A 15,251-nucleotide genomic window follows, 5' to 3' on the forward strand; every position below is an offset into this window, starting at 1 on the left:
ATGTCCCAAGTCTCCCTCCTCCCTACCCTGCCCTGCCTGTACTCTTTTTTTTTTTTTTTTTTTTTTTTTGGTTTTTGGGCCACACCCGTTTTGATGCTCAAGGGGTTACTCCTGGCTATGTGCTCAGAAATCGCCCCTGGCTTGGGGGGGACCATATGGTGACGCGGGGGATCGAACCGCGGTCCTTCCTTGGCTAGCGCTTGCAAGGCAGACACCTTACCTCCAGCGCCACCAACCGGCCCCTTTTTTTTTTTTTTTTTATAAATTATCTTTATTTAAACACTGTGATTACAAATATAATTGTAGGGCCCGGAGAGATAGCACAGCGGCGTTTGCCTTGCAAGCAGCCGATCCAGGATCAAAGGTGGTTGGTTCCAATCCCGGTGTCCCATATGGTCCCCCGTGCCTGCCAGGAGCTATTTCTGAGCAGACAGCCAGTAGTAACCCCTGAGCACTGCCGGGTGTGGCCCAAAAACAAAAATAAAAAAAAAAACAAATATAATTGTAGTTGTATGATTACAGTCATGTAAAGAACATCCCCCTTCACCAGTGCAGGATTCCCACTACCAATTTCCCAGATCTACCTACTCCCCACCCCACCCACACCTGTACTCAAGACAGGCTTTCTTTTTCCCTCATTCATTCACATTGTTAGGATAGTTTTCAGTGTATTTATTTCTCTAACTGCACTTATCACTCTATGTGGTGAGCTTCATGTCATGAGCCACACCTACATGGGAAGATGGGGGGGAAATTAGGGTTGGGACTGAGGCAGTAAAATATTAGAAATGAGATTTGTAGGGCAGTATCAAGGTCACAATACAAGATGGGATGTTATGGATATATAAAATATATGCATACAATACTATCAATAGGGGAAAACAAGGAGAAAAAAATTCCAGTGACTGTCCCAACATAAACCAGTGCTAGAACGTCCCGCCCTCTTCCCAAAGCGCATTCCCATTAGTGTAGGGAGAGGTAGTGGGGAAGCCTGAGGACCACTAAGAGGTCCATCTGAACCCACTTCTGGCCATCTGAGCTGGGCACCCAGGGAAGGGCCTGGAGTCAGGAGGAAAAGACAAGGACGGCTGGGGGCCTGCCAAACCTCCCAGCACTCCCCAGGCCAGGGAGAAGGGCTCCGGTATGGGGCCTCCCCCAAACCACATACCTGGCAAGAGCTGGTCTCCAGAATCAAGGAGGAAATCGGAAGCCCAGATGTGTGCCCGCCCCTCCTCCCCAGTGCACCCTTGCCCCTGGAGTACGGAGGGGGGGGAAGCCTGATGGACCACTAAGAGTCCACCTGAACCCACTTCTGGCCATCTGAGCTGGCACCCAGGGAAGGCCTGGAGTCAGGGGAAAAAGACAAGGACGGCTGGGGGCCTGCCAAGCCTCCCAGCACTCCCCAGGACCAGGGAGAAGGGATCCGGTATGGGGCCTCCCCAAACCCCATACCTGGCAAGAGCTGGTCTCCAGAATCAAAGAGGAAACCGGAAGGCCAGATGTCTGTTCGCCCTCCATCCCATGCACCTTCCCCCTGGAGTATGGAGGGAAGGGGGGGGAAAGCCTGAGTACCCTTAAGAATCCACCTGAATCCACTTCTGGCCACCTGAGCCGGCACCCAGGGAGGGCCTGGAGTCCAGGGGGAAAAAGAGGGGTTAGGCTATGGGGGCCTGCCAAGCCTCCCAGCACCTCCCCAGCCTAGGAAGAAAGCCTCCGGCATGGGGTCTCCCCAAACTCCATGCCTGGCAACAGTTGCAATAAGCTCAGTTTTTCTGATCTGTTTAGTTCAGTGTGAACCTTTTTAATTTCAGTTGACAAATCCTCTTGATGCTTAATTGTGTTCCAGTCAAGTCTATCAATGCTTTTTAGAGCTCCCTGAACATTTTCTATAATTCTACTCTAAACTTCTTATTTGAGAGGATACCTAGCTGTTTCCTACATTTTAGATTATTAGAGGAGCCATCTTGGGGGTGTATTGCAAAGTTACTCCATTGGTAAGGCTGTAGATTGGCTTCTTACAATGTGCAGAAATGGAATTCAGGTGGTTAGCAAGATAAACAAAGCTCACACTTCGAATCCGCGGCCTGCACTTTTCGGGTGTGGGTCCTGGAGAGATTATAGTCCATCGGTGTTTCTAGGCTGCTCAGCAGAAAAGAGGCAGAGAGCTATGGCCGCCATTCTTTATCAGTCTCTGGGTACCCAATCACATGGCAGGAATTGGCCCCACATTCATTGGGTGTGGACATCTTACTGGGTGTGGACATCTTACCGGGTGTGGGTCCTGGAGAGATTATAGTCCTTGGTGTGTCTAGGCTGGCTCAGCAGGAAAAAGGCAGAGAGCATGGCCGCCATCCCTTTTAAGTCTCTGGGTGCCCAATCACACGGCAGGAATCGGCCCCACATTCATTGGGTGGGGACATTTTACCGGGTGTGGGTCCTGGAGAGATTATGGTCCTTGGTGTGTCTAGGCTGGCTCAGCAGGAAAAAGCAACATCTTACTTCTTACTCAGAAACAGCCACAATTTTTAGAGGGAGAGAAAGGACCACACCCAGGGATGCTCAGGGTTTACCCCTGGCTCTGCACTCAGGAATCATTCCTAGTGGCGCTTGGAGATCATATAGGGTGCCAAGATGCCAGGGATCAAACCTGGGCTGGCTGGGTGCAAGGCAAGTGCCATCCTCTAGTGCTAGCTCTACAGCCTGGAAGCAGCCAACTGTAAGGTCAAATTTTTTGCCATCTGGAATCAGACCAGTAACTTCCTCTGTAAAAGCCACATGTCACAGACATCCTAGGAGCTGTCAGAAGCAAGCTATTAGGATTCCTTCTACAGGGTCCTCAATCTGTACAAGGAAGTTTTTAGCGGGCAGAAAGAATATTACACTGGCTTTTCAAGATTTTGTTTTTTACTTTCAAAGATAAGTGCTTTTTAAATTATTTCTGGGCCACACCCAGTGGTCTCAGAAGTCGAGAATTATTTTCTGAATAATAAAAATGAGGGCCGAGGAGGAACCATCCATAGTAGGAAGCTTACCAGAGAGTGGGTAGTGCAGTGAGGGCAGAGAGAGGGACCACTGTGAGGGAGTTGGGAATGGTCACTCTGGACAAGAGGCTGTGTGCTGAAAGGAGGACAAGTGATAGGCATGATAACCCTTCAGTCACAATAATTGCAAACCACAGTGTCTAAAAGAAAATAAAGTGGGAGAGAGAGAGGGGGAGTGGAGAGGAAAATGGTCTGCTTTATGGGGGTACAGGAAACTGAAAACACTGGTGGTAGGAAATGTGCACTGGTGAAGGGTTTGTTTTTTTTAATTTTTTTCTGTTTTTTCGGCCATACCCAGCGACTCTCGGGTTACTCAGAAATTGCTCCTGGCTTGGGGGAACCATATAGGAGTACAGCGTGTGCAAGGCAGATGCCTTACCCACTTGCACCACTGCTCCAGCCCCTGGTGAAGGGTTTTGTATTGCTATGACCAAAAATCATGAACGATCTTTGAAAACAACTTCAGCTGTACTATGAATAACCTAGTAAACCAATGTTTAAATAAAATAATTAAAAAAACAAAAGAATTGGGCCCGGAGAGATAGCACAGCGGCATTTGCCTTGCAAGCAGCCGATCCAGGACCAAAGGTGGTTGGCTCGAATCCCGGTGTCCCATATGGCCCCCCGTGCCTGCCAGGACCTATTTCTGAGCAGACAGCCAGAAGTAACCCCTGAGCAACGCTGGTGTGGCCCCAAAAACCAAAAAAAAAAAAAAAACAAAAACAAACCCCCCCCCCCAAAAAAAAAAAAAAAAAACCAAAAACCAAAAACCAAAAGAATCACTTGATTGGAGTACCTTGTTGGATTCTGGAGATTGAACCGAGGCTGGCCTCGTGCAAGGCAAGTGCCTTCCCCACTGTGCTATTGCCCTGGCCCAAACAAGCAGTTTGAAAGCAAAATGTTGGTGTTCTTAGAAGCCCCAACCAGGACCCCAAGAAAATTCTCTCTCAGCCTAGGTTTGGTCTGTAGCACTGCATGGTCTCTGTAATTGCTGGTAGTAACCACTGAGCACCTCAGGGTGTGACCCCCCAAACTGCCTCCCATACTCCATCTTCAAGTACTCATTGCATGTTTTCCTTTTCATGCTGAACCCTTTTAGGTACAGAAATCTGGGTAAACAAGTCCTGCCCCTAAGAACCTAGGCATTGGGGCCGGGTAGGTGGCGCTGGAGGTAAGGTGTCTGCCTTGCAAGCGCTAGCCAAGGAAGGGACCCCGCGGTTCGATCCCCCGGCATCCCATATGGTCCCCCCAAGCCAGGGCGATTTCTGAGCACATAGCCAGGAGTAACCCCTGAGCGTCAAACGGGTGTGGCCCAAAAACCAAAAAAAAAAAAAAGAACCTAGGCATTATAATGCTAAGTTGGCATTTTGTTTGGGTGTTTGTTTTGTTTGGGGTCACACCCAGCAGGGCTCAGAGCTTACTCCTGACTCTGTGCCCAGGCTTCACTCCTGGTGGCTGGGGGACCACATGGGATGTCGGGGATCCAATTTGGACTGGCCGTGTGCAAGGCAAATGGCTTACCGCTGTGCTATGGCTCCGCCCTGCTTTAGTCTGTTGGAAACACAAAACTTCTCAGCCATCTGAAGTCCCAATTGTTCAGGCACTGCTGACTCCCAAAAGCAAGTGAAGAAAACCAAATTGAGGGTATATGGACGTTAGTCATTCTGTTCTCTCTATAGCCACATCTAGGAAATGGTCTTTCTTTCTTGGTTTTTGCACCACACATGGCAGTGCCCAGGGGTTACTCCTGGCTGTGTACCAAGAAATTGCGCCTGGCAGGCTTGGGGGACCATATGGGATGCCGGGGATCGGACTATTGACCGTGTCCAAGGCAAACGCCCTACCACTGTGCTTTGCTCCGGCCTCAAGAAACATTTTATTATGGGTAGCCTGACTTCATCTATGTAGTTACCTTGGTTGTAATTGTGTTCTAGTTTTTCTTCTCTTACTATTTTCTTTTTTAAATTAAAAGTATTTTCTGGGGCCGGAGAGATAGCATGGAGGTAAGGCGTTTTTGCCTTTCATGCAGGTCATTGGTTCGAATCCTGGCATCCCTTATAGTCCCCTGAGCCTGCCGGGAGCGATTTCTGAGCATGGAGCGGGAGTAACCCCTGAGCGCTGCCGGGTGTGACCCAAAAACCAAAAAAAAAAAAAAAAAAAAAAAGTATTTTCTGGGGATCATAGCAATAGCACAGTGGGTAGGACATTTGTCCATGGATATAACTGATCCAGATTCAATCCCTGGCATCCCAGATGGTCCCTGGAGTGTGCCAGGAGTAATTTTTTTCTTTTGGTTTTTTTTTGGCCACACCCAGGAGCACTGAGGGGTTTCTTCGGGTTCTATGCTCAGAAATCGCTCCAAGCAGGCTCAGGGCACCAGATGGCATGCTGGGAATCGAACCCAGGTCTATCTTGGGTCGGCTGCGTGCCAGGGAAATGCCCTACCACTGTGCTATCACTCTGGGCCTAGGAAATGGTCTGAGACAAATAGAAACCCCATTCTTTTTTTTTTTTTTTTTTTGTGGTTTTTGGGTCACACCCGGCAGTGCTCAGGGGTTATTCCTGGCTCCAGGCTCAGAAATTGCTCCTGGCAGGCACGGGGGACCATATGGGGGCGCCGGGATTTGAACCGATGACCTCCTGCATGAAAGGCAAACGCCTTACCTCCATGCTATCTCTCCGGCCCCAGAAACCCCATTCTTGAGCTGATGCAAGGGTCCTTATCTCATTATTTTTTTGTTTGTTTGTTTGTTTTTGGGCCACACCTGGAGATGCTCAGGGGTTACTCCTGGCTATCTGCTCAGAAATAGCTCCTGGCAGGCACGGGGGACCATGTGGGACACCGGGATTCGAACCAACCACCTTTGGTCCTGCATCGGCTGCTTGCAAGGCAAACGCCGCTGTGCTATCTCTCTGGGCCCTCCTTATCTTATTTTAAGGGGAAAGAAGACAACACATTCCACTGCCTTGAAAGTCAGTCATGAAGAAGGCACCGTGACAGTTTTAAAGGTTTGTATAATCATTTTACTGCATAAGAAATTACAGGAGATTGCATAAGTCATGATGAGGTCAATGCAACAATAAAACAAGCAAACATGACTATTGGGATGGATAAACACAGGAAACATAATGTGATTTTTTTTTTTAATTAAAAAATTTTTATTTTGGTTTTTTGGGTCACACCCAGTGATGCTCAGGGTTTATTCCTGGCTCTGCACTCAGGAATCACTCCTGGTAGTGCTTAGAGGGACCATATGAGATGCTGGGGATCAAACCTGGGTTAACTGCTTGCAGGGCAAGCGCCCAAGTGTACAATCGCTCTAGCCCCAAAGATGCAATTCCTTAAAAATCATAAACACTCTCTCACCCTCCCAATGTGGCTTACCTCTTGCATGTTCTGGATAAGCCAACAACTCAAATACGTCAAATGGAAAATTGATTTTCTGTTAAAAATGCAACTTAAATCTGTGGCTAGCCCTCTTAACACTGACGGCACAAAACAAAGAGCTCAGAATAAATAGAGGCAGATTTCCACTTGGGTTCTTTATTCCTTCCCAAGTGATGAAACTACAAGAGTTGGAACATCCAAAACCAAACCCAAACAAAACAAAACCAAAAACCGTTCAGAAAAATCCCTACCCATGAATCACCTGTCTCTAAATGGACTAGATGTGGAAATTTCCACTCTACGTTCAATCTTGGTCCTACTTCAAACACAAAAGCAAAAATAAATGTATTACCTTTCAAATCAAGTTCTAAGTACATGGTCTTAAAAAAAAATAGAGATGGTTCCCCAAGTCTTAATTTATCCTTTCTTTTCATTAAATAATGACTCTAATATACAGACATGACTATTATACACATTGTAGGGTCTCCGCCTGTTATTTGGGTTCATAGTGACATGTAGTTCTTACGAGGAACTCACAACCCAAATATGTTTCTTCTATCAGTGATTCAAGACATTTTGTTTTGATTAAAAACAGTTTTTTGTTTATTTGCTTTGGGACCACACCCAGCTGTACTCAGGTCAAGCTCCTAGCTCTGTGCTCAGGAATCACACCTGGCATTGTTCAGGGGGGGACTCTATATGGTGCCAGGGATCAAAGGTGGTTGATAGGCCCTGTGCAAGGCCAGCTCCTTAATATCTCATCTCTCTTGCTAGCCCCTCAAGAGAATCAAGATTTTTCTTCTTTTTTTTTTTTTTTTGGCTTTTGGGCCACACCCAATGCTCTTGGCTATGCGGTCAGAAATCACTCCTGGCTTGGGGGACCATATGGGACGCCGGGGATCGAACCAAGGCCCATCCTGGGTCAGCCACATGCAAGGCAATCACCCTACAGCTGCGCCACCGCTCCAGCCCTGATTTTTTTTTTTTTTTTTTGGTTTTTGGTTTTTTGGGTCACACCCGGCGTGCTCAGGGGTTACTCCTGGCTGTCTGCTCAGAAATAGCTCCCGGCAGGCACGAGGGACCATATGGGACACCGGGATTCGAACCAACCACCTTTGGTCCTGGATTGGCTGCTTGCAAGGCAAACGCCAATGTGCTATCTCTCCGGGCCCCTGATTTTTTTTTTAATTTGAAAAATAAAAAAAGAGGTAAAGGGTTTGTGGTCAGAATTTAGAATTTACATCTGAGTTGGACGATAAAAACAACAAACCATTTCAGCACAAAGTCACATCAAACCCTCGAGAGACTATTGCTGGTGCGATAATCTTTTTTGCAGATCTTTGTTCTCCGAGAATAAAAGACAGCCTTAAATAAACCCCACGTCCGGCTCTGACGTGGTTGCATGTTAATGGATGTGTTGTGTCATGTTCGTGTCCACACGCCATCAACCTGGCTCACGCCTCTGTCTTCTGCATCTGTTGGAGCTTTCGCCTCAGCAGCCCGTAGTTCTCCTTCGTCCCGGCTGCTGTGGGGTCCAGCTGCAGCGAGATCTCGTAGTGCTTTTTGGCCAAATCGAGGTGGCCCCAGCGGTGATAGAGCACAGCTGGAATAGCAAGAGAAGAAGCTCACTGGTACCATCTCCTCCCTCGAAGTGCTCCCAGGTGCCTGGACAAAGACATCTAGGAAAACCTGCTGCACACACACTTTCCTTTCCAGATCGTGGCAAGAGGGAACAGCATCTGGCTCATGCTCTGGGGGGGGGGGGGCAGCTATTTGCTTTTGAAACCCTGTATTTATTTTGATTGTACTTGAAGTTTCCTGGTGGTCCTGATAGTGTTTATGTTTGGTATTTCTGTACAAAGTTCTGGCACCTTGACCTCTGCGAAGTACTTAATCCCTTCCACCCTCTCCCGTCCCCCCTACTGTCATGTATACTTCTAGTTTGCCTCTTTATCTTTCATCTCCTCCCTCCCTCCCACCCATTTTACAATATCCGGTGGTACTTAAACTTTACTCCTGAATCTGCACTAAGGAATTACTCCTAGCAGTCTCACCAGACCATATGGAATGATGGAGATTGAACATAGGTTGGTTTTGTTCAAGGCAAGCACCCTACCCACTGTACTATCACTCTAGCCCCTCTTCCTTTCTTATCCCCGGAAAACCCCGCTATTTTATAGTCAAAGTCCTGGAGACTAGCTTTTGTTTCTGTTTTTTTTTTTTTTTGTTTGTTTGTTTTGGTTTGGTTTTTGGACCATACCTGGTGACACTCAGGCGTTACTCCTGGTTATGTGCTCAGAAATTGCTCCTGGCTTGGGGGACCATATAGGAGGGCAGAGATTGAACCCAGGTCCATCCTGGGTCAGCCGCTTGTCAGGCAAACGCCCTATCGAAGTGCTATCACTCCGGTCCTATGTTTCTGTTTTTTTTTTTCTTTTTGTTTTTGTTTTTTGAGTCACACCCAGCAGCACTCAGGGGTTACTCCTGGCTTTACACTCAGAAATCGCTCCTGGCAGGCTCAGCGACGACCATATGGGATGCCGGGATTCGCACCACCAACCTTCTGCACACAAGGCAAATGCCTTACTCCATGCTATCTCTCAAGCCCCTGTTTCTGTTTGTTTTTTGTTTTTTTGTTTTTGTTTTTGGTTTTTGGGCCACACCCAGTAACGCTCAGGGGTTACTCCTGGCTATGCGCTCAGAAGTTGCTCCTGGCTTGGGGGACCATATGGGACACCGGGGGATCGAACTGCGGTCCGTCCAAGGCTAGCGCAGGCAAGGCAGGCACCTTACCTTTAGCGCCACCGCCCGGCCCCTCTGTTTGTTTTTTAAGCTACATCTGGTGGTGCTCAGTGTTCACTCTTGGGGGAACTTAGGGGAACCATATGTGGCAGTGGGGATCAAACCTGGGACAGGGCCTCAGCATCTACATGCAAGGCAAGCATCTAATTTCCTGGTCTGCCTTTCTGGTCCTAGGGGTGACTGGTTAAACTCCCATAGTAAGTCATGGGGCTCTCTGCATCTAGACCAGGGGTCTCAAACTCAATTTACCCGGGGGCCGCAGGAGGCAAAGTCGGGGTGATCCTTGAGTGCAAAGTCAGTAGTAAGCCTTGAACATTGGGGGGTGTGACCCAAACAACTAAAACAAAACAAAACAAAAAAAGATTCCTCTAGGGTATGGCCACAAAATGCTGTACAGAGGGCTGCAAATGGCCCTCGGGCCTCGAGTTTGAGACCCCTGATCTAGATATAATCCCCTGCCCTGTGGCTGCGCCATCCTCCTCCTGCTCCCCCATCATCATCCTCAGAGACTGGGGGAAGGAAGTGGAGCTCATGAAGGTGCTTAATGCTCTGGGGCCTTCCCGGAAGCTGGTATTAACAGAGCTGTGAAGTTTGGTGCCACATTGGTCCAGAGTTTTCTCAGCATGGACTCCCCAGCACCTCTGGACCACACCACGGCTTGTTTGTAGCTAACAAGACCCGACTCTAAAATGGTAAAATAAATCTCATTGCTAGAAGGATCAGGCTTTCATGTCATCTATTTTTACTTTGTGATGCTGGGGATGGTCCCAAGGTCTCAGGTCTCACACATCCTGGGCCACTGAGGCTCTAATTTCAGGAGGCATTTTATTTTATTTGTTTGCTTTTGGGCCACACTTGGCAGTGCTCAGAGATTACCCCTGGCTCTGTATTCTAGAATTACTCCTGGCGGTGCTCAGGGAGACCATATAGGATGGATGGAACTCAGGTTGGTCACGACAACGGCAAGCACCCTCTCTGCTGTATTATCGCTCTGGCTCCACTCTTGTAAGTAAAGGAAACATTTTATACCAGCAGAAGAGCTGATGCTCATGACTTTTGTGCTGTGCAACTAGAGGACTTGTAGAAAATAGATTTGGTGGAGAAAATGGTGCCTAAGCTGAGCACTCTCAATGACCTATTGTGTGCTAAACACCTTTACGGGCCAGAGAGATGGGACAGCAGGTTGGGCACTGATCTTGCATGTAGTCAACCCATATTTGCTTGTGGCATCCAATCAGACCCCTGACTCTGCCAGGAATGATTCCTGAGTTAATACAGAGCCAAGAGTAAGCCCTGAGCACCCTGAGTAATCCCTAAATCGAAACCACCCACCCACCTAAACAAAAATCACTTTCATTAGTGAGATGGAAAAACAAAACAAAACAAAAGCTTGAAGGAAAGAATCATGCATATGCATTTTTAGCTGTGACAGGAGGAAAATACAGCACCCCAAAAATGCTAGGCTAGAAAGAATATGTCAACAGGACATGTTGGAGGCTTGGGTTCAATCCCCAGCACCTCGTGGTCCACGGAGCACCCTTAGAGGTGACATTGAGTAAAGAAACTCAGCAACAGGCCCTGAGCACCACCAGGTGGGCCTGGAAACACACAGAAACCCCGGCAAGGCCAAGCTGGAATGGAGAACCCCTGGGAAGCAAGAGGAAGAGAAGTCTCAACAGAGCCTTTCCCCAAGCACCACCCCCCACTTTCTTAACACCCTAAGTTCCTTCATGTTCAGAGTCTGGGCCTCCGCCTGAGACTCAGCAGTCAGGTAAGTGGAAGATTTGGGGGGGCTGCCTTCCTACTGAGCACTGTGGATGGGAGGACCCAGCGCTATTGCTTAGCAACAGGGGCACAGCCAGCAGTGCTCAGTGAGCCTAGACTGTGTCCCCCACCAAGCTGTGGTGCTGGGGATGGTGACATGAGAGCCATATATGGTGCTGAGAATTAAACTTGGGGCTTCCCCCATGGTAGGCACAGGCTTTACTACTTGGATCTTGGGTCACCACCCTTGCTTAAAAAAATGATTTAGCGGACCCGGAGAGATAGCACAGCGGCATTTGCCTTGCAAGCAGCCAATCCAGGACCAAAGGTGGTTGGTTTGAATCCCGGTGTCCCATAGGGTCCCCCGTGCCTGCCAGGAGCTATTTCTGAGCAGACAGCCAGGAGTAACCCCTGAGCACCGCTGGGTGTGACCCAAAAACCAAAAAAAAAAAAAAAAAATGATTTAGCGATAGCACAGTGGTAGCATGTCTGCCTTGCATGCAGCTGACCTGGACCGAGGTCCATATGGTCCCCTGAGCCTGCCAGGAGCAATTTCCAAGTGTAGAGCCTGAGCATCACCGGATATAGTCCCCAAACCAAAATAAATAAATATATTAAAATAAATTGTCTTTCCTCTTAAAAAACAAAATGATTTAGCAATCTTCCTAAAACAATCATTTCTTTTACAACTACATGTTAAGGAGCCAGAGGGAACACACTTGCCTTGCACTATCTCTGCAAAGATTTTCACCCCGGTTCAAACCCCTGGAACTCACATATAGGGTCCCACGAATCACAGGGCCAGGAAAAGGCCTAGAGCACTGCCAGTTGTGTCTCCAATTCCCTCCCAAATAAGTAAATCATTAAAAATAACAGGTTAATCCTAACTAGCAAAGGATAGTTCAAGGCAGATTTTTTTTTTTTTTTTTGGTTTTTGGGCCACACCCGGTGACTCTCAGGGGTTATTCCTGGCTATGCGCTCAGAAGTCGCTCCTGGCTTGGGGGGACCATATGGGAAGCCGGGGGATCGAACCTCAGTCCGTCCTAGGCTAGAGCTGGCAAGGCAGACACCTTACCTCTAGTGCCACTGCACTGGCCCCTCAAGGCAGATTTTTAAAAAATGGTCCCAACACTGATTTTTTTGTTTGTTTGTTTTTGGGTTACATCCAGCAGTACTCAGGTTACTCCTGGGTCTGTGCTCAGAAATTACTGTTGCAGGCTTGGGGGACCATATGGGATTTAGGGATCGAATCTGGGTCAGCTGTGTGCAAGGCAAATGCCCCACTGTTCTAATGCTCCCAACACTGATTTTTTTTCCCTCCCCCCTCCCTTCCTTCCTTTTTTGCTTTTTGGGCCACACTGGTGATGCTCAGGGGTTACTCCTGGTTCTGAACCAGAAATAGCTCCTGGTTTGGGGGACCATATGGGACATTGGGATTCGAAACACCTTCTGTCCTGGATTGGTTGCGTGTAAGGCAAAAGCCCTACCACAGTGCCATCTCTCCGGCCCCCAACACTGATTTTTTTAGACGTGCTCCCATTCTGCTGAAATCACAGAGGCGCTCCACAGAGTTGGAGCTGGGCATCCTGTCATCCTTACCCAAGTTGCCATGGTAACTCGCAGCATTGGGGTGTGCTTTAATTGCTTTGAGGAATAAAGCTTCGGATTCCTGGAAGACAAAACACAGGGGAATCAAGGCATCGCACCAAGCCCAAAACCAATGCCTGGTCTTCCGGCTGATGATTTCCAAATTCCTCTCTCCTGGGATGGGGCCACCGCATCCCTCTTTGGAAGTGCTTGGAGGGGCCCCGTGGGCCCATATCCTATAGAGAATGGGTTCCTGGGAGTGCTGAGGGGGGGGTCCATAGAACAGGGCAAAGGGGACTGAGTCACAGAGAGGGGATCATGGGGGTACAGAGCGCAAAGAAGGTGCAGGCAGGGGGTGAAAGAAGGTGAGTTCAGTTCTTCTCACTACACCGTGCAATCTGGCCACTCCTAGCAAGGACCTTGGTTCTGGGTGCAGGAGAGGTGGGTGGTTCTGAAGAACAGGGCAGCAGGCAGCCAAGATCACTCCTGGAAGTGACTTCTCTGCTGGTGACAAGAAACATAAAAAGAACTTTCAAGGCAGAAGGTGGGAAACACACCCCAACTCTGAGCAACCTTGAAGCAGCCAGTTCATTATTATTTGTAATTCATTTTCTTTTTCTTCTTTTTTTTTGGGGGGGGGTTGCAGCTACTCCCAGAGGCACTCAGAATTCATTACTAACAGGCTCAGGGGACCATATGGAATGCCAGGAATCGAACCCAGGTTCATCCTGGATGGCCACATGTAAGGTAAATGTCCTAAAGCTACGCTATCTATCTCTCCAGCTCTATAATTAATGTTCTTGACTTTAGGAAACACCTAGCTCTGCTCAGGGCTGACTCCGGGCTCTGTGCTCAGGGCTTAGGGGGCCATTTGGGGTGTGCCAGGGATCAATCTGGGTCTGCTGCTCCAAGGCCTTCCTTGCAATCCTGTCTCTCTAGCCCCTGGGCCTAAGTCTGAACAAAACCCTACACGTCTCACCCATAAGCTCCACTCCTGAGACCCTGGAACCCTCAATTCACATTTCCTTGGTCAGAAGCTTCTAGAACCCAGAAAGAAAATATGTGCAGAGAAAGCCTCATCTGTGTTCTCCAAGGACCATTGTCTGTATGTTGCAGAGACATCCTCTACATGGATCCCCGCTATTCTCCCATCCTATGTAAGCCCCACTCTAGAGGTGGCAATGCAGGTATGGGGCTGGTACTGCAGCTGGGAATCCTGATGAGAAAGGAGATGGAGGGCCATAGAGATAGTTCAGTGGGTAGGGTGTCTGCCTTGCAAGTGGTGACCTGGGATTGATCCCCAGCATACTATAGGATCTCCTGAGCCCCACCAGGAGTGATTTCTGAGTGTAGAACCAGGAGTAAGCCCTGAGCATTGCTGGGTGTGGGCCAAATATAAAAGATGGACAGAAAGGAAGGATGAAAAGAAGGAAGGAACAAAAGAAAGGAAGGGAGAGAGGAAAGGAGGAAAGAAAGGCGAGAAGGAAGGACAGAAGGGAGAAAGACAGGAAGAAAGGAAAGAAGGAAGGAAGGAGGGAAGAAAGGTAGGAATGAAGGAAGGAAGGAAGGAAGGAAGGAGGGAGGGAGAGAGGGAGGGAGGGAGGGAGGGAAGGAAGGAAGGAAGGAAGGAAGGAAGGAAGGAAGGAAGGAAGGAAGGAAGGAAGGAAGGAAGGAAGGAAGGAAGAAGGGAAGGGAAGGAGGGAAGAAAATGGTGTCTGAGTTCAGAATGCATTTCTGGGCCCATTTCCACAGGCAGCACATTGCCCTGTCCCTGGCATCAATGCCCCCTGTGAATGCCTCCATCCTTCTCCCTCAGACCTGGCACAGTTGGCACAGCCAGGCTGCAGCTTGGACGTACCTTGTATTTCTGGGACTTGCCCAGCACGTTGGCCAGTGAGAACATGAGCGAGTGATCATTCGGGATCAGCCCCAGAGCTTCTCTGCCGACTGCTTCGGCCTGCGCTAGATTCCCTGTGAGCGGAGACAGGAAAGCCAGAGTCCCCCGCTGTCCAGGAGGTCACTCCTTTCTCTCACACAAATATGCACAAACCACAGCAACCCAGCACAGGTCTGACTTCTAGAAAACCACCTTTGAGCAAATGCCACAAAAGCACCTGAATTTTTATTTTCATTTGGGTTTGGTTTTGGGGTCACATCCGGTGGCACTCAGGGGTTACTTTTGGTTCTGGGCTCAGAATTCACTCCTGGCAGACACGGGGGACCATGTGGGATGCTGGGATTCAAACCACCGTCTGTACTGAATTGGCTGTGTGCGAGGCAAATGCCCTACCGCTGTGCTATCTCTCCAGTTCCCTGAATTTTTGTTTTTCTCCCACCCCACCCCTCTGGCATTCAGACACAGGTGGGCAGAGACATGAAAGGGCGAGAAATGAGAACACGGCTATAGGGCTGGTTGGAGAGAGCTACAGAGGGTTAAGGAACTGGCCTTATGGGCAGCTGACCCTTATTCCATCCCCGGCATCGCATGAAGTCCCCAGAACCTTGCCAGGAGTGATCCTTGGGTACAGAGCCAGGAGTTGGAAACAGCCCATGACTCCACCAGGTGGGGCCCCCAAACAGAAATAAAGAAAAAAATATGATGGCAAGAGTTCGGAATGAAACATGCTGTGGCTGATAGTCCCTGGGGTTTTCTTTCTCCCAGCCCGGC

General features: G+C 48.8%; 1 protein-coding gene across 1 annotated transcript in view; it reads right to left on the minus strand.

The window, feature by feature from the left end:
* Positions 1-7,781: 7,781 nt before the first annotated feature.
* Positions 7,782-15,251, minus strand: part of TMTC4 (transmembrane O-mannosyltransferase targeting cadherins 4) — a 47,919-nt gene continuing 40,449 nt past the window's right edge. The window contains exons 16-18 of the mRNA XM_049778615.1: positions 14,442-14,554; positions 12,596-12,665; positions 7,782-8,032 (exon numbers count right to left, since the gene is read on the minus strand). Coding sequence (XP_049634572.1) covers positions 7,884-8,032; positions 12,596-12,665; positions 14,442-14,554 — 332 coding nt within the window. The 3' untranslated portion in view covers positions 7,782-7,883. The remainder of the gene's footprint in view (positions 8,033-12,595; positions 12,666-14,441; positions 14,555-15,251) is intronic.

Source organism: Suncus etruscus, chromosome 8 (assembly GCF_024139225.1).
Source record: "Suncus etruscus isolate mSunEtr1 chromosome 8, mSunEtr1.pri.cur, whole genome shotgun sequence".
In the NCBI taxonomy this organism is placed as follows: Eukaryota; Metazoa; Chordata; class Mammalia; order Eulipotyphla; family Soricidae; genus Suncus; species Suncus etruscus.